The sequence below is a fragment of the Phaenicophaeus curvirostris genome, chromosome 12, assembly GCF_032191515.1.
Source record: "Phaenicophaeus curvirostris isolate KB17595 chromosome 12, BPBGC_Pcur_1.0, whole genome shotgun sequence".
NCBI classification, from domain to species: domain Eukaryota; kingdom Metazoa; phylum Chordata; class Aves; order Cuculiformes; family Cuculidae; genus Phaenicophaeus; species Phaenicophaeus curvirostris.
The window spans coordinates 17,962,228-17,980,291 of NC_091403.1; the positions used below are offsets into that span (position 1 = coordinate 17,962,228).

At 44.7% G+C, this 18,064-nt stretch overlaps 1 protein-coding gene across 2 annotated transcripts in view; it reads left to right on the top strand.

Annotated features, from left to right (window-relative positions):
- Nucleotides 1-4,338: 4,338 nt before the first annotated feature.
- The window catches only part of PSTPIP1 (proline-serine-threonine phosphatase interacting protein 1), a 52,717-nt gene continuing 38,991 nt past the window's right edge, over nt 4,339-18,064 (top strand). Inside the window, exon 1 of one of the 2 annotated variants that reach the window (XM_069866474.1) lies at nt 4,339-4,875. In XM_069866474.1, the coding sequence (XP_069722575.1) occupies nt 4,843-4,875 (33 nt within the window). In that variant the 5' untranslated portion in view covers nt 4,339-4,842. The remainder of the gene's footprint in view (nt 4,876-18,064) is intronic. The other variant, XM_069866472.1, reaches the window with a different exon arrangement.

The window sequence follows — 18,064 nt, forward strand, 5'->3', positions numbered from 1 at the left end:
TGTGATACAAACAATAATTTTAGGCTATACAGAGCATCACAATGTTAATTTTAGAGGAAATCTATTAATGTTCTCCATAGTTATGGCAAAGACATTATCCGTCTCTTGGCTAGAACATCAGGGACATCCTCCTTTCAGCAAAGGCTTCTGTTGGAAATTGCTATGAAACACGAGATATTGGTTAAGGATGTAGCATATGCATTAATCTTTACGTTAGTTGTCAGTTTGACTGAAGCAGGATGCCAGCAGGACTGCTTTGCACTGTGAGCCAGTGCGTTTGAAGGCTGTTCAAACAGCTCCTCCTGAGAGAAGCAAAGGGAGCGTGTTTGAGAGCAGAGCAGGGCTGATGACCCCGGAGCACGATGAACCGGCTTCCAGCCAGCAGCCACAGACGGGTTCCCAGGAGCTGCAACAAATCAAGGCGGGTGCTCGGAGGCTGCCGTTTCTGTTTCCATGGGAACAGACATAGGCTCCTCACAGACGGTGAGGTGATTTAAAAATGTTTAAATTGGCACGATTGTGGATAATTCTAACATTCTCACGTTGAAATTCTGATAGCCATTTGTATGGAAATCAGAACGGCAGGTGCGGCTCCCCAGCTGAAACGTGTGTCTGGTTCAGCTGTGGTTTCCTCTAGAAGTGGTTTCATGACTGGTGGTGTCTCCAGGCTTCAGGACTCAGTAAGACACCAGAAGCTCAATGGTTTTAATTTTGAACAGGACTGTGTTACAGCAATCACTGTGATGCTGTATCTCTTAGATGTGATGGTTACTGAGCTTTGCCTTCTATTCTCCACTTTCATTTAAAAACAACAGTTCTGAGGGAACACGATGTACTTAAGGAGTTAGGAAAAATACAACCAGCTTAATACTTGAATTGTCTGAGTATTCAGCATCTCTTTATATACTGCCTTAATACTTTTCGTAGTCTCCCTTCATTGTGTTTTGATGCAGACTATAAAGGTTTATTGCCTACTCCATCAGACTCCCAAATCAGAAGCATTAGCTGTGAAGAATGTTTTGCTTGAAGCCCTGGATGAGTACTACCCTGTTTGTAGATGCTGTCTTTATATTTTAAGCACTGTCAGGGCCAAACCTGCAGCCTAAATCCCTAATAAAAAGCTTTGCTCAAGGCAGTACATAGTTAACAAAACCCAAATGAACGTTCCATTCCAATGCCTACCAAAATTTGGGGCTTTTCATCACTTTCTGCTACAGAACAGATTCAAACAGTCCATTCTGGTACATTCTGTTGCCAAAAACTCTGGCCCAGAGACTGATTCTTGGCATTATCCAACAGATAAAACAGATCAAGGGGTGATTTTCACCCTTTCACAGCAGGGGTGGGAAGGCAGCTGCAGCAGCTGTCAGGGAAGCATTCCATTTCAGGCTGGTTTTTGGTGCTGCTGAATTTCTGAGAGGAGCAATATGCAAAGATCGGATGAAAAGGCATGTTAAAGAGGTGAGGAAGGGGAGATGAGGAGCCTTGAGGGTTTCCAAAGGATCCAGACTGTCAATAATCATAGAATCATAGAATAACCAGGTTGGAAGAGACCCACTGGATCATCGAGTCTAACCATTCCTATCAAACACTAAACCATGTCCCTTAGTGCCTCGTCCACCCGTCCCTTAAACACCTCCAGGGAAGGCAACTCAACCCCCTCCCTGGGCAGCCTCTGCCAGTGCCCAATGACCCTTTCTGTGAAAAATTTTATAATCCAACAAATGAACAAGTAGCTGATCACTTGTCATAGTTCTATTCACTTGCCCACTGAAAATACTCCTAGTTGGCACAAATGTATCTATAGAACTAATTGGCAGTGGAAAAGTTCATGAAGTTCAAGGTGATTTCAGCAGAGGGCATTAGTTACTAGCGTACCAAGGTTAACTGATTTTTGCTTCCTTTCCCTCAGCCTCACAGAGCTCCCTGCCGGGCTCAACCTTTCCAGCCTTCTACAGCTCAGGCCACTCAACCATTAACCCCATCATGAGACACAGCATTTGTTAGTAACTGGGCGCCACACTGCCACGTTCCTGTTTAGAGAACAGCGGTAGGAAGATCCCTTCTCCACGTGCAGCATTCATAATGAGAGTTTTACTAAAGCCTTGCAAGATTATTCCTACACATTTGCTTGGGAAAGGGACAAGAACAAGTTTCTAGAGTGTCCAGGAGGCCAGTGTTTTTAAGTAAGACAGCTATTGGGAACTGCTACTTCTGGGTGCTATTTCCAGCTCTGCTAAGAGATACAAGCTTAAAAAAAAGAACAGCACCCCAAAAACCAGCAGCTGTAGTAGACCAGCTCAGTATTAATTTAGCAGATGCCCAGTGGGAGGTATTTAGGTGTTCTCTTGTGCTTTGGCTTCTGGGAGAAAATAATCCTACACCTAACCCCATCCCAAACCTTCACCTCTAGACCTGACATATTCACCAGGACCTTTTGCTATAGGTTTCAGTTTCTGCATCTGCAAGGTTGAGATAATTTTCTCCCTCTTCCAGAGCCTTCCTACCTCTGCATGGCACCCTCTGGACATAATCCAGCGACACCGGGACATGTGAGCAGTGACGGCTCCAGACCAAGTACCTACCCAAGCAGCTCAGCTTCGTCAGAGCCAGGGGCCTCCAACTCACTGGCTAATTTCTGGCAGCTCATCAAAATAGCTGCACTAGGAACGTGGCTGCTCTAGGCTCTTCTGCAGCCAACGGCTCTAGGCTCTTCTGCAGCCAACGGCTCTAGGCTCTTCTGCAGCCAACAGTAAGAGATAAACTCATCCACAGCACAAAGCTCTCCGCCTGTGTTTATGGAATACAGCATCCCTGCCTGCTCCCAAGGGAGGTGACGGTGCTACACCACTACTCCTGGGTGGGACAGACACAGGCACAGAGCTCAGCGTGAGACTCAATCAAATCATCGGCCTTTTGGTTAGAGGCCAAACTAAAAATAATGAGAAAGGAAAGTAGCACACTACTAGGGAGGGCCAAAATGCACTCGAGGCATTTTTATGAACCCAACTGCAGCAAAGCTCTCCTTTTCAAACCAAAGCTCTAATTTGGAAACAGTAAGAGGGAGTTAGTTTTAGAAAGGCTGAGATACAACAGTATTTAAAAGATTATATTTTGCTTATAGTTTAAATATTATGACTAGTGTCCATGCCCTCTAAATACATATTTTCAGGGAATTTTCCCTTGTGAAAGAAAGCCTCACTCATTCCTCTACCACAAGTATTTCTCCTTCCCCCATGGTGCTTTTTTTCCTGCTGCTCATGACAATCAAAGCAGTTTCTCACCTCTGGCCAGGTAAAGTCTCTCTTTTACCCTCCTTCCCTAGTACTTCTTTTTCCCTTTCAAAGTCTCTGCACATTCCTGTCTCCTTCTGACCACTAGGAAGGAAACTTGCCAATTCTCTATGATACCATCCACAACCTGCCTGTGGAGCGGCTGCTGAGAACTCCAGGCACCAACTGCTGCACATCTTTGTGCCCACTGGAGCTCAGTGAAGCTGGAAGACCACTAAACATTCTGCCTCCGTGCCTGATGCTGCGGGGACAGGAAGAAAAAAGCAGTGCCCAGGCATCAGGAGCAACATTAATTCATTAGAGCTAAATCCATCCTGAGGTGCTCTTGGTGTGGAAGAACACATTTTTTCCACAGGCAATGACAGCAGGAGCTTTTTTCTTTGCTTTTTCTCCTACCCTCTGAAAAACCCAGTGAGTATTTAAAAAGACATAATTAAGAATTCTTAAAACATCCTAAGAAGGCAAGCAGAGGCAAGATCACCTGTAGGACAAGTATCTTGAAGAGTGTTTCATGGAAGCATTACACATACTACCTTATTAGCTGCCATTAGAGCTGCATTGTAACAGATGGGTTGCTCTTTGAACTGGCTGTCCAAGACCCTCAGGGTCAGTGGTGCTGGGCATGCTGCCCCGTTGGACTTCCGTGAAGCTTCACTTCAGGCCCGTAGTGTTAATAAACTCAGCTCTCTTAGCCCAAGTGTTCTCAAGAGTTTGGGTTTTGCTTCTAAAACTGCACATATCTTGCTTATTTATACAAACATTTTCATGAGGGCAGGCAAATCAGAGATTTCCTTTATACGGACATAGAGGTATTGAAAAGGGTGCAGGCACCTGCACACTTCACTGTGTTCTTAATTTAACCAGAGTCTTAAAAAGCCTTTTCAGTTGCAAAATGCAGCTTTGAGCTGTGCTTCCCATACGCAAGTGCCTGGACTCTGCCGTCTCTAGAAGGTACTGGAGAAACGTGGCATGTACAGTGCTTTTCATTCTTTTTCTTTGCAAGACCACAGCATTACACGGCAGTTTGATTCTAATTTCCTCCCTAGCTTATCTCTTTGCATTGTGCTGGTTTCCTTTGCATTTTAATTGCTCTCTTTCCTCCTGTAGCTGATCAAATCATATCAATGGATTTTATCTTTTGTCTTTTATCCCGGTCTCCTTTTTTCTCTTTGCCAGCCACTCACATGCACACATGGAAGGAGCAGCCTGACATTTGATGTCTCCTTGCTTCCTCATTTCAATATTAACTGTTTACCAGAAGAGAAACCGGTTTGGGGTTAGGGTGCTGAGTGTGTGCATGTCTCTGGGTGTCAGCAAGAGCTTCTTTTCCTCCTGTCCCTTCACAGCCCTAGGTCATCACTCTGAGCTGCCTGAAACTGGCCAATGCTATTTTTTGCCAGCTTGACTTCAGCAGAGACAGGTCTGTGGATGTTCTTTTCTTTCTTTTCCGGCTGGGGTAGAGCATCGAGGCTCAGGGCTGGGGCTGCTGCTGCTCTTGCCCGAGAACCAACTTGGTGAAGGATTCTTCCCCCTCCACAGAGCAATAATAATGACACAGCTACAGTTTAAAGATGCATTTTGGGTAAGTGAGAATTTACTATGTGTTTCCTATATTCAATATGTCTCTATTTTAAAACACAGCTTAGTTCTAGCTATTGTTTAATATGAATTTAATCCTGTTCTGTACTTTAAATTTAGTTTGGTAAAAAATGGAAATCTGTCTCCATGCAAAACCATGGTGTTCGGTAGTGTGAGAACCGTATCCAATCCACATAAACCAATCGACGTTCCCAGTTCCTGTGTTAGGTGCAAAATCTGCTTTTGAAAGGGACACGGGTTTATCTGTCCCACAGTCCTGAGAGCACTAACTTGCAGTGAGCATCCTCAGGATTAGGAGTGACTGCCCTGAGCAGGTGAACAGTCACTACTTGCAGCCTGATTTCTCTCACATTTGCCTGTAGAAATTGGTGTCAAATGCTATTGCTAGCCCACCCCTAGAGGTGCAGACAAGCATGCACGAGGCGTGTAGGTGCCCAGGAGTCACACAGCAGTACAGGTAGTAAAAGCTAGCAGTGAAACCAATAACTGAGCCCAGGCACTCACAACTGGCTTAAAACCAGTGAATGCTAAAGCAAGTGGGTATGCTCTGTTCTTGTTATTTGGTTTCTGGTTGAGGAATCTTTTGATGTTGTGTTTTTAAGCTCTTTCTCTTCAGTGACAAGGTAAAAAGATCCTAGTCAGCTCTCCCTTGCAGATGACTGGAGCTTCTCTTGTAATTGCTTCTGGAGCAGAGGTTTTAAGGGGAAAAATACCAACAACAAATCCTTGATATTGCAAAGTGGGATAAATAGGATGTTATGTGCTTGCCTCTTGCCTAGGAAACCAATCTCCCAGCATGTAGGATTGACTGAAATACAGCAGCCTTCCAGTACTGAAAGGGGCAACAGGAAAGCTTGGGACAGGCTCTTGATCAGGGAGTGCTGGGACAGGATGAGGGGGAATGGTTTGAAGCTGAAAGAGGGGAGATTGAGATGAGATACTAGGAAGAAATTTTCCTTTCCTGTGAGGGTGGGGAGGCCCTGGCCCAGGTTGCCCAGGGAAGCTGTGGCTGCCCCATCCCTGGAGGTGTTCAAGGCCAGGTTGGATGTGGCTTGGAGCCCCTGATCCAGTGGGAGATGTCCCTGCCCATGGAAGGGGTTTGGAACTGGATGGGCTTTAAGGTCCTTTCCAACCCAAACCATTCATGATTATATGAAAGACCTGAATGCATATGAATTCTTCCTGCCTTTTTCCTATCAGGCCAATTAGAACAGATCCTTCACGTATTTGCTGTTTGTGCTTTCCTTCTCTCCACCCACCCTTCAGGGTAAATCCTGTCCTGGTAGGAAATAGATGGGCAGATGCAAGAACTCATATCAGCAAACCGCTTTCCTCCCAGCACTTCCAGGAAGACCTCCCTGCCCCCACTCTAGGTTTGAACAGTTAAAAACAAATGCAATGAGGAAATACTAAAGGCAATTTTGATGCTAACCCTAACTGTGCATGACCACACCTACATGAGACTCTCCAAGCCTTCCCTTTTGTACGGTTGATCACTGGACAGTCCAATGCATGGGGTAGGAGACGACCGCAAGCCAGTGCTACTCTGGGAGCATCAGCTTCTGCATTCTTGGCCTTCCTTTGGAAAGGTGCCATCTGACTTTTAGAACTGATCCACTTAGTATATCTTCTTTTCAAGTCTTTAGCGAGAAGACATCGGGCGAATTCCATAAACTGGAGCAGGGTTAGGGTGATTAACGCCAGTTGAGAGTCTGGCCAGGCCAGTTCTTCCTGGTTTTTCCTCCCTAAGCTTCTCCTCTGTGCTGAGTCACGTTAACGTGACTATAATCCCAGTTTAGCTTTGAAGTTAACATCTTCCTTAAAGGAAAGCATCTTTGTTTTTAATATTGTGTGGTTGGAAATATTGTATCACTGAGCTTGATTAACAGGGCAGAAAAATATCCGGTAGCAGGACGGTAGTTTTAGCTTTACAATGATGAGTCTTTTAAAATCAAACCTTACAGGATATTGCACAATGTGGCAAAAGCGTGCAGCTTGCCCCTAAAATTGCAAGATCAGCAATTATTTTTGCATTCATAACGTTCATAAGTGAGAGGGAAATGTTTCTGCGCGGTTTGCTTCAGCAAGCAATTACCTGCTTTGTTTGATTTGTACTATGAATGGAAACTCTCTTTATGATTAAACTCCCCCAAAAATATATTTGCACCACAGTCGATCACTCAGTTCAGAGCCCTGGGCCCTAAAACCTGCCTAAGGACACTGCTGCACCCCCTCTCCTGATGCCCTAAGCACCAACTCCCTGCTCTTGCCATCAGCAAACGCTGGGCTGGGCAGAAGCTTCCTTAGCACTTACTGCAATGTAAAGTACATAAAAAAACCCTAAAAGCAGCTGATCTTCCCCAGCTTGCAGTGAACAAGTCCCATTCATTCCTCCCCACAGTTCCTCAACCTTTGTAAGAACAGAGTGGGCTGACTTTCAAGAAAACACAAGTGGTTGCTCATAATAGGTACAAATTTTAATTTATCTTTTCCCTTATTAGATGCAGCAGTTTCACACCATTTCTTCAAATTTACTTTGTTTTGTAGCCCAGGCTAAACCCAGTGTGTTTTTAATCACAGTTTTGGGTTTATGCCCTTCACTCAAGTGTGCTTCTTAGCAGAAGTTTTCTATCCTCTAATAAAATTTTTTTGAAAATATTAGTGAGATGAAAGTACGAATCGATTTGATAGCTAGTGCAGGGCAGTGGCTGATGGATTAACATTTTCCTGGGTTGCTCTGCCAATGTAACAGATTCTGCCTGTCTTCTCTAGCATCACAATAGACAGGCAGGTAAATTCCCACGTCAACAGGAGTACATTACCAGCTAGTTTCGTGTTGAAAGAATCATGTTAACAGGCAGCAATTTGAGCAATGTTGTTTTTTCTGTTACAAAAAAACACTAACCAAGAAAATCTTTCCCCTTCCATCACAAACACTGTCTCTCTTAGTCTCATTCTATGTTCTTGTACTCATCGTTGCTTTTCCTCTGAAATTCTCATTATTGCCTTTTCCTTCTATGTTGATTTTCTCCAACACGCTGCTCAACTCTCCCACTGCAACCTTGTGGGATGCAGCTGTTTCTGGTCAAGAGGTGGGTAGGGCTCACTGGCATCATTTACTGGCTTTACCTTACCCACCCAGCAAGGGGGAGAGAGGAAGACTTTCAAAGGAGGCATTTGGATTTGGGGCAGGCCCCAAGGTGCCCAGAGCTGAGTGGGAGCAAATATATTCTCTTGGCAGCTTTGACTCAAACTCAATCAACCAAGCCAATTCCAAAAACGTGTCATGAGCTCCTAAGGTGCTTAGGATTTAAAGAAGAAAATGCTTAAATTTTGTAGTGTTTGTTCATTCTTAGACATAGGATGAGCTCAGGGCTTGTGGATTCTCATGGTTCAGATTGGAAACTGTGAGCAAGCTGGAGATAGAGGCTAGCAAATATGCTACAGGCCTTGAACAGAAGATAGCAGGATCTGCCTCCCTGCCCTGCTGTGAACTTCTCCTTATCCCGTTCTGACCAAGGCAGCGCCTGCAGTTACAGTCAGACACTACAGCAGTGAGAGCCGTGGATGGACTTAAGACAAAGAGCCTATGATATAAAAGATGCTTTCTTAATCTTCCTTGTTCTGACTTCAGGCTATATTCTACATCAGGTTCAATGCAAAATTGACTTTGCAGGTGAACCTCTCAACTGTTACTGGAGCTTTTTCACACAATGGTCTATTACATATCCCAAAAAAAGATGTAATTAGTTTCATAAATAACAGCTTCTAATAAGACGCTTCACTGTGATACAAGAGCATGGAGACAATTCTAAAGTCACAGTAGAACCATTTTCTAGGCAATACACTGGAGCAATACCATATTGACTGTTTTACTGAAAAAAAAAAGCCCTTGCTATATCAAGAGCTCCCCTGCTTTCCTGTTGAGGTAAAGTTCTGCAGAGCCGCCTGTTGTGAAGCAGGTCTGTGAGGAGGAACTGAGACAGCGCAGGTTTGCCGTGAGGGTGGAAGTGGGGCTGGTGAGGGCTCCAGGCAGCCCCTGCGCCCAAGGAACAGCATCCCAGGCAAGGAAGGACGGACCTGCTGAACCTTTAGCCCTGGCATCTCAGCTTTGCAAGTTGTTGCCCACCAAGTTGTGTTGGAACTGGACTGCAGCAGTTGTACCTGTGTCTACTGACACGAGGCAAATGAAAACAGACAATCTCACGGTGCGCTGGCACACAGCCAGCCAGGCTCTGCTGTCAGCGTGGGCTGCATTGCTCCTAACTCCAGAAAGCATGACTAGAGGCAGATAGAATCATAGAATCATAGAATAACCAGGTTGGAAGAGACCCACTGGATCATCGAGTCCAACCATTCCTATCAAACACTAAACCATGTCGCTTAGCACCTCGTCCACCCGTCCCTTAAACACCCCCAGGGAAGGTGACTCAACCCCCTCCCCGGGCAGCCTCTGCCAGTGCCCAATGACCCTTTCTGTGAAGAATTTTTTTCTTATGTTCAGCCTAAACCTCCCCTGGAGGAGCTTGAGGCCATTCCCTCTTGTCCTGTCCCCTGTCACTTGGGAGAAGAGGCCAGCTCCCTCCTCTCCACAACCTCCTTTCAGGTAGTTGGAGAGAGCAATGAGGTCTCCCCTCAGCCTCCTCTTCTCCAGGCTAAACACCCCCAGCTCTCTCAGCTATTCCTCATAAGGCCTGTTCTCCAGCCCCTTCACCAGCTTCGTTGCTCTTCTCTGGACTCGCTCCAGAGCCTCAACATCCTTCTTGTGGTGAGGGGCCCAGAACCGAACACAGGATTTGAGGTGAGGTCTCACCAGTGCCGAGTACTGAGACGGATGGCTGTGGCCCTGCTTACACCCAGGACAAGTCACCGCTGATGGATGTGTGTGGAAATGGGGAATAAAAGGGGAACCAGCTCAGAAAAGTTGAACCGATTCCCCAGCTGATGTCTGTTTGTTGTGAGGGCAACTTCGTTTCTATGGAAGAGGCTGCTCCATTCTTTTCATACCCATGATGTTCTGCATTCCCTAGCTGATGTGGGAAGGCCGCTTAGTTCACTGGGGCAGCAAGAAGCACCCGTGAGGGGGGCAACCTCACAACAGTCACTAAAACCACAGGAAAACACAAACAGAAAAACTGATCGGTTGTTGTGGCTATGGGAACACTGGTGCTTCACAAATCACTTCTGAGTGGAGTACAACGGCTAAAAGGGAGCTCAAATGAACTCACTCCCAGCACAGATATCAGCAGCAAGGTTAAACATGTCAACGGCTACTTCCATCTCCCACGTTCCTAAAGCACATCTGTGAGGAACCAAGCACAGCATATTTGGGGTGGTTCATTTCCTTGGTGATGAGCTCAAATGGAAGGAGTAGAGGTTTATGTTTGCTGCTTTCGGTGATCTGCTCAGCTATCGTTTGCAAGGTGAGCATCTTCCCTGCAAGGAGGAAGAGTATCTGGGGGAGGTTTAAACACAGTGGTCTGGTCCTAAGGCTGCAGAAGGATTTCCAGACCAGGTAGGTTAATGGATTTCCAGAAAGATCACAGGATCATAGAATCATCAGTCCTGCTCTGCAGAAATTGTTTGGTTTTGCACGGGCTCAGAGAAACAAGATTCTTATTTATGACAGCTTTAACTGTGCCATGAGTATCTGTTTAAATATGGAATAGGTGAGTCATTGACTCTCTTTTCACCCACGCATACACAGACACATCCAATGAACACCACCTGGAGTTAAATGAGTATTTGTTGCACACGGCTTGAAACGGATCCTGTGGATCTGTAACAGCACTTCATGCAAAGACTTAGCAGTGTCCTCTGGTTTGCTAAAGCAGCCTGGCAAGGTGCATTTTCAGACAGTAGAGTCACAGAACAGCTGAGGTTGGAAGGGGCATTTTCCAGCCAAGCCCCTGTCCAGGGCAGAGGCAGCTACAGCAGCTCCCCAGCACCATGGTTTGAGCATCTCCAAAGCTGGAGATAATCCACAACTTCTCCAGGCAGCCTGATCCAGTGTCTCACCACCCTTACAGCAAAAAAACCCCACCTTCTTACACTTGAACAGAACTTATATTTCAGCTTGTGCCCATTGCCTCTTACCCTGTCACTGGGTACTGCTGAAAAGACCTATGTCTGTCTCCTTTACACCCTCCTACCAGTTTTATATACATTAAGCCACCTCCTTCCACAGGATGAGCAATCAAGGCTTATGGCCTCTCCTCCTATGACAGATTCTCCAGGGGGAATCTCAGATTCTCCCTGTGACTCTCATGTCAACATATTTTTTCCTCACAGGACTGGGTGATTCATGCCCCATTCCTTTCCTCCCACAAGGCTTGCACTCCCACAGGGCAGCAGAGCAGAGCTGCGCCACTTCTCTTTCTTCAAAGTTTACAGCCAGTGACTGGGGACAGTGACCTTGCGTTGCTTTGCAGGCACAGTGGAAGCCTCTGGAATTTCAATCCAGCTTTACTCATTGCATACTTGTACAGAAGGTAAATTAGGCTGCTTCATAAACAGATTTTTGTGTGTGTGTGTGTTATTCTGCAGCTCCTTTGAGCTCGAAAAGACCTTTTTCTGATTCTGCTTTCATGCTCTAGTGTAGCAAGGTAGATTCTGGCTGGCAAGTGGCAAAGGAAACACTTGTTTCATCTCCTCTTTAAACTAGATTTTGTAATAAAGCTGTTCCTAACAGCCACAGTTCAATAACACAAAGTTTACTGCATCATTCAGTGAGGATGTGGGGATTTGAGGCTAGGGCAAGGTGAGGGCTGGGGGGCACAGGGATCACTCAGCTTGGGGCGTCAAGGTTAAGACAAAAAATATGTTGAAAATATGCATCTAGATCCCAACAGCTTTTCAGTTCCCAAAACAACTGCTCCCTTACTATAAATACTTTAGTACTTCTTCAGAGTGGTGGAAAAACGTCACTGAACAAGACTGAGGAATTGAGAAGTTCCGTACCTCTTGGTAAAACACTCTCAGCACAACTTCATTTTTGTTTGAAATGTAAGACAGAAGTTATCTACAGCCAGTCTTGAGAATGAAGAGAAAACTGAATGGCAAAGGGATCTGCTCAGGCTACCTTAGGGATACCAGCTTCTGCTGCTCCATCCAGAGCAAACTAAAAACCAAACACAACATATTTTCTTTCTCTCTTTCTTTAAAGCAACAGCTTTTTCAAATGAGATGCTACTTGGTACTGCTCTCAATTTGTCCAGGCCTAATTAATTCCTAAAAGGAAAGAAAAATCAATAGTGGAGGTGAAGGAGAAAAGAAAATAGATGGTCAACAACACTGAGGTCTGAGTCTCATCGCCTTGTCCTATTTAATAGGTGCTGTAATTACTGCATTAACAAGTCAAGACTGATAAACAGACCTAGTGGAGCACCAGAAGGAAAGGAGGCACCTGCCACCGAAAAAGCTGCACGTTTGCTCAGGATTCATGATTTTGACAAAAACTTTTTGCAGGAAAACATTTTTACTGGGAGTAGGGGAGCTCTTTTGGAAGGTAAAGCTGTGTGTTGATGAAAAACTTCACATCCAGTGAAGGCTTCCTCTGGAGGTGGATGTTCAGGGTGAAATTTCTAACCAAAGAGAGGAAGAGGACACCAAACTCATAAAAACCAGCCTCTGGGGTGCTGGGAGCTCTGCCAGGAAGGTATAGTCTGGAATAGGAGCTGTAGAATTTATTGCCCATGGTCTACCCTGCCTGCAGCCTGCGGCCCAGGAATGCCTTCCCTCTGCAACAGTAGATCCATCCACACATAAAACAGCTAGAGAAAGGAGAGGTTAAAAAACAACCCCTCCCCCCTACACAGACTGCAGACGGTGGTTAGTGTGCTAGCTCAGGTGGTGAGGTGTCTCAAGCAGATCTGCCTGATTCAGAACAAGTGTCTTCTTCATATCAATGTGAATGTCTTGTTTTGTTGTTGTTGTTGCTGTCAAGAGGCGAAATGTGGTCTTTTAAAATCTTACATAAATTTGCAGGGCAGCAAAACTGTTTCCCACCCAGCTCTAGAAGTCATAGCAGTCTGTTTCGTACCAGGGTTGCTCATGAGAACATCAAACACTCCTAAGGCAGATAATGCTGAGGCTCTTTGTCAGTGCAATGAGAAGTTCATTCTTGCTGGTTAAAAGACAAGGCAATTTCAGGTGAACAGACACCCTGTGTGTGACAGTCAGGCTGATGCAACAGTTAACAGCTCAAAGGGTTCAACAGGACTATGCTGGTGCAACCCCTCAGCGTGCACCCATTGACGTAGGTCTTGCCCATTTCCTGTACCCAAGGAGCTTGCAGCAGGAAGAGGTACATCCAGCTAAATACCTCATCGATTGAGCAATTCCTAAAAAAGCAGAATTAATCAGTTTTTAATTATTTTTGTGTAAGGCAGGAGAGACCTAAATAGGCAAGTGGGAGCAAACACAAAGAAACACCTCCCAGAAGGTAACATAGAACTGGCATGGTTGTCCTGTCTGGACAAACTGCTTCACTTTGCTTAAAAGAACACTCTCTCATCCCCCTCCTTTTCAGAATTTCTAAAAGGCTAAAGTTGATTTTCTGCTGATGGATTGCACAAGTCACCAGGACTTGGTGATACACCAAACTAACAGAGTGTAAGAATATGTTGCATCCTATTGAGTAACAGGATATGTTGAAAATAATTTACTTCAGCGGTGAGGATCTCTTGTAAACTAGCAGTGGCAATATGTAGCTATCAGAACAGTCCTCACTAAGAGATGAACTGAGTCCTTAATTCACTTTCCTTGCACAACAAGACTTCCTGGAGATTTCCTGGAGCTTTACCATTCACTACATGCCAGGAAAGACCACCAACAAACTGCCTGGCTCGATTATAGTGAAGCACAGAGCGTGAGTGCAGCAGTAACTTGTGTTCAGTGCCTTTTCCAGGAGTGACAGGAAACAAATCTAAGTTTGCTAAGACAGGGAGGGGAAAGACACACAGTTTTATTAATGAATTAATGTACCAGCTAAGTAGGTCTGGCTCCAGTGGCTCTATATGACCTTTTGAACAATCACCTCTGTGCCTGAGCAAGTCAGGTTGTTTCATGTCGCCTTGCTCTCAGCGGTCCGGGACCCACCCCACAGTGTGTGCAGGAGGAGAGGAGGTTTTTTATAAAAGAAAAGAGACTTGGAAGTGCATATACGAAAGAGGAATGAACTCTAACCATTATTTTCTATAAAACAGGAATATCTTCTACTTTAAAGATTCTATATCTCCTTATTTTACTCCTAGTTTCTCCTTTGTAGCTAACATTATTCAATAAGGGGCTGATGCAACATCTGATTTCACTATTGGCACATTTAACTATAGGACTCTGGGAGGTACCATAGCAAAACAGCACTGTGTCTTGTGAAAGGCAGTATAAATGCTCACATCAGGGCTCTCTCTTGGCTCCCAGAAGAAGCCACCTCACTTTAGAGATGTAGCTGTTGTCTAAAGTCACCACATGGAGAAAATATAAAGGGATACTGCCACCTCAAGTCTGTGTCACACAGCCACATCAAGCTCCTATTTAAAAATAGTGAGGGATTTTCTTTCCTCCTGTCCTATTTCTCACTATCTCCATCACAAAGGTGTTCTGGAAGTTTGTTTTATCTGAATGTCCTGAATGCATTTCTAGCTTTTTGTCACATTTCTTTTTTGTGATGCACATCTGGCTGCTGGCTCCTTTTCCTAGCATAGAAGCATCAGGAGTCTGAACTGCTGTGCAAGAGGAGCATGCCACATCCCAAAGGTGGCCAGAAGCATCCTGAGACCCCCAGCTGTAGTAACTTCTGGTCAAGGCTGAAGTCAGTGGGAACTAGTGGAACTGGGGAAATAAAAGCACAGCTGAACCTGGTAGGATATGTGGGGTTCAAGAGAAGGTGCATTGTTTTCCCTGTCTGCCTTACAATTGCAGACACTCAGGAAAAAACAACAAATTACAGCATCTCAGAATTAAAAGAGATGCTGCTCTCCTACTCAGTATGAAGAAGGTGTTCTTGTTAGAAAGGATGGCACAAGGTTTCCATTTCCTGACTTTGCTTGTGCCGTTTATGGAAGGTTCTGGAATTGAGGCATTGCAAGAGACGAGCAAGCTGGGCAGCTGAAAGGAGGTGATACTGCAGCTTGTCTGTGTAGCTCTGCTCCTGTGTTCCAAAAGGCAAAGCTCCTTCCATGTAATGTTTGAAAGAAGCTGAAAATTCAAAGACCACTGTCACATTCTCCATTCTTTGGCTAAAGCTTGAATGACTGGTTTTGTGATTAATGATGTTATGACATGTAAAAAACGTGCTATGCAAAGCAAAGTAAAACACTTGCACTCTTCACAAAAAGATCAACAATTAACCTACAGTTTTTCTTCCCTAGGAAATGTTGCCACATTATCAGAATATTATTTAATCTAATTATTAAGAAGGGAAGTGAAAATGGAGACAATAAGCACAAGCAGAATCCTTTTATTAGGCTGCAACTGAGACTTTGCAAGTCTGCTCCCTGCGTGCCACGAGTTTGCCAACCAACAAAGCACCTGCAGAAGTTAAGATGGCTTTTGTGTAGCCATAACTTCGTGGCTATGCAAATCAGGGTGTGATTAAAATGTGAAGAGAGTCAAAGAACATGCTGTGACTCTAAGAATGCCTAATACATAACACATGAGCTGCCATGACACAGGAGGAGGGTGAGGGCTCAGAAAGCTGAGGAGCAAATTCCCCTGTCAGCAAAACTCTAAACCAACCATTTCCTTCCCAGAGAAAACCTGCAATATCGTGGAGAGCAAAAGAACACTGGGAAGCCATTGGTTCACTCAGTGCTACCAATTTTGCAATGCTACCATGAAGTCTGTGAAGTACCAATTTCAGGTTTTTTTCTGAATATCCTAGCTGCTGCAGAATGGAAGCATGATGAGGATCTCGGCAGTTCCCTAGCCTACCTCATTGTAGAGAGAAGTGCAAAACAGCAATCTAGCACCTCAGCAATGCGAGTGCTACAAATGCAATGGCTTTCACCTTCTGACTTTTGAAGGTCCCATCCACGGTTCACATCTACACTATGTCTGGCAATAAATGGCTCCTCGTGAAGATTCCTGCATCGCAGGTTCAGGCAACAAAGCCTGCAGTGAAATTGCAGACTAAGCCTCGTGTTGAAAACACCTGAGTCAATTCCTGACATTATCACAGGAGTCTCACGATAGCCATCTACACCCTTAGCGAACATTTATGTTTCTAAGGTGCAAAGAGCGGATTTACAAGAAATGACACAAATATTACATGGCCAGCTCTGCCCTACCTGCTCTTCTTTGCTTTTTTCTGCTTACGTACAAAAATCATATCATTTTTTAAAAAAAAATTGTTTTTTTAAATCATATAAATTCCGTAGTCAGTCTGATCCTGGAAAGCATGAGCAACCATCACATTCCCATCCATTCCAAGCACTTCCAGGCAGTAAGAAAAAGGAGCTCTTACACAGCACAGCAGTATGCAGCACAGACGCACGCTTTGAAACTCATTAATCACTTTGTTATCACATGAACATTTATAGAAAAATACTCTGATCACACCATGCATTGGTCAGAGGAGACTTGTTTCTGTTGGAGGCTTCCACTGAGATGCCCTTCTGTGCTGGGCACTGAGGACCTTCTCCGTTTATGTGTTCCCTGTTAATTAAGTTGCCCAGCTGGGTTTTCAGTTGCTAACACACTCCCAGGACTAGGGTCACGCTGAGAACCTGGGGTTTTCTTTTGAAGAAAGGCTCTTTTGAGTCTCACTGGTGTAGAGCAGAACTAGGGCAGCATCTCATGTGACATGAAGCAACACCTAACTGCTTCATATTGTACCAGGGCCATGTAAGGGCCAGGCTCCCCTCCTCAGCATCACAGCTGAGCTACAGCGGGGATCTAAACGGTCACCTGGATGTCAGACAGACAAACCAGCAGCGCTTACTGCCTTTGTATTTCACTATTTATTTCAGAGTAGCATAAGTGGTGCAGAAAAAGAGCAGTAAACTTCCTAAAACACTTGAAAGGCCACGACATGGCAGGAAATATTCAGCCCAGTCAAAGGTACTTTGAGATTTTAAATCATGTTGGACTGCCAGCTGTGAAATCTGTTTGCAGCTCATCTACAGTAAACGCTCAGCCCTTGACAGAGCACTTGACAAGGAGAGCAGCAGCTCAAGAGATCAAGATGAAGAAATACCCTCTTGAAGCGGTGCCCGTACACAGTGGTACGATGCAGTGACACAATTCATTGGTATTACTCAGTCAGAACAACTAACATGCAATCCAGGACTGAGATAACTGGTATGACTGGTGTTTTTCAGTCATACTCCCTTTCACATTCTTTTCATCTCCAGAGGAATGATGTTGCTCATTGCACTTGTGTAACTGGGAAGAGGAGAGGAGATGCTGCCTCTCCATGAGCTGTAATTCTCCCCAGAAGGAACACCTCAGGCTGAGGGGCAGAGCCCAACACCCGTGAGGTATTGATGGAAGAATCTCAGGACAATATGAATCTGCCTGCAACCCTGAAATCCTTTTGTCAAGCACTGTCTTACAAGTGATTACAGGTCTGCTGGACAACACAGATTAACTAATCCTTTTTACTAAAATTACAGGGAGTAAATCCTCTTTCACAGTTGCACGCGCTTTGACTGAGTGGAATCACACTGTTGGCAATGAGTCAAATCACCCTCTCCCGAGCAGCTACCTAGATTTTGTTATAAACAAATTAGGTTTTATACAGCAAACTAATACATTTGTTATTTAAAGCATTTTTTCGAATTCCATAAAGAATAAAATAGATCTTTGATTATTCATTAGTTCTTATAATCCTTACAAAGTACCAGCTGAGAAGTGCAACTTTGACAGCCTTTACAAAACCATTTAAGGCAAATGCTAATTATATCACAAAACAGTAAATGGAAATGAGAATAAGGTATCTTATCAAGGTTAGATAGTTGTTCAATGTGATACAATCTTGCTGTCCTGATTGTCTTGACAAAGAGAATGTAGCGTCTGTTATGGTGCCTCACAGGAAATCCTTAAGAGACCAGAGAGGAAAACCAAACCAGGGCTGAACAGACAGAGCAGGAGAAGAAGAACTGTAAACTGGACAAAGACACATGTCAGAGGGAGACGCTGGTGTCTTGTGCCGAAATGGAAATGCCTGAGCT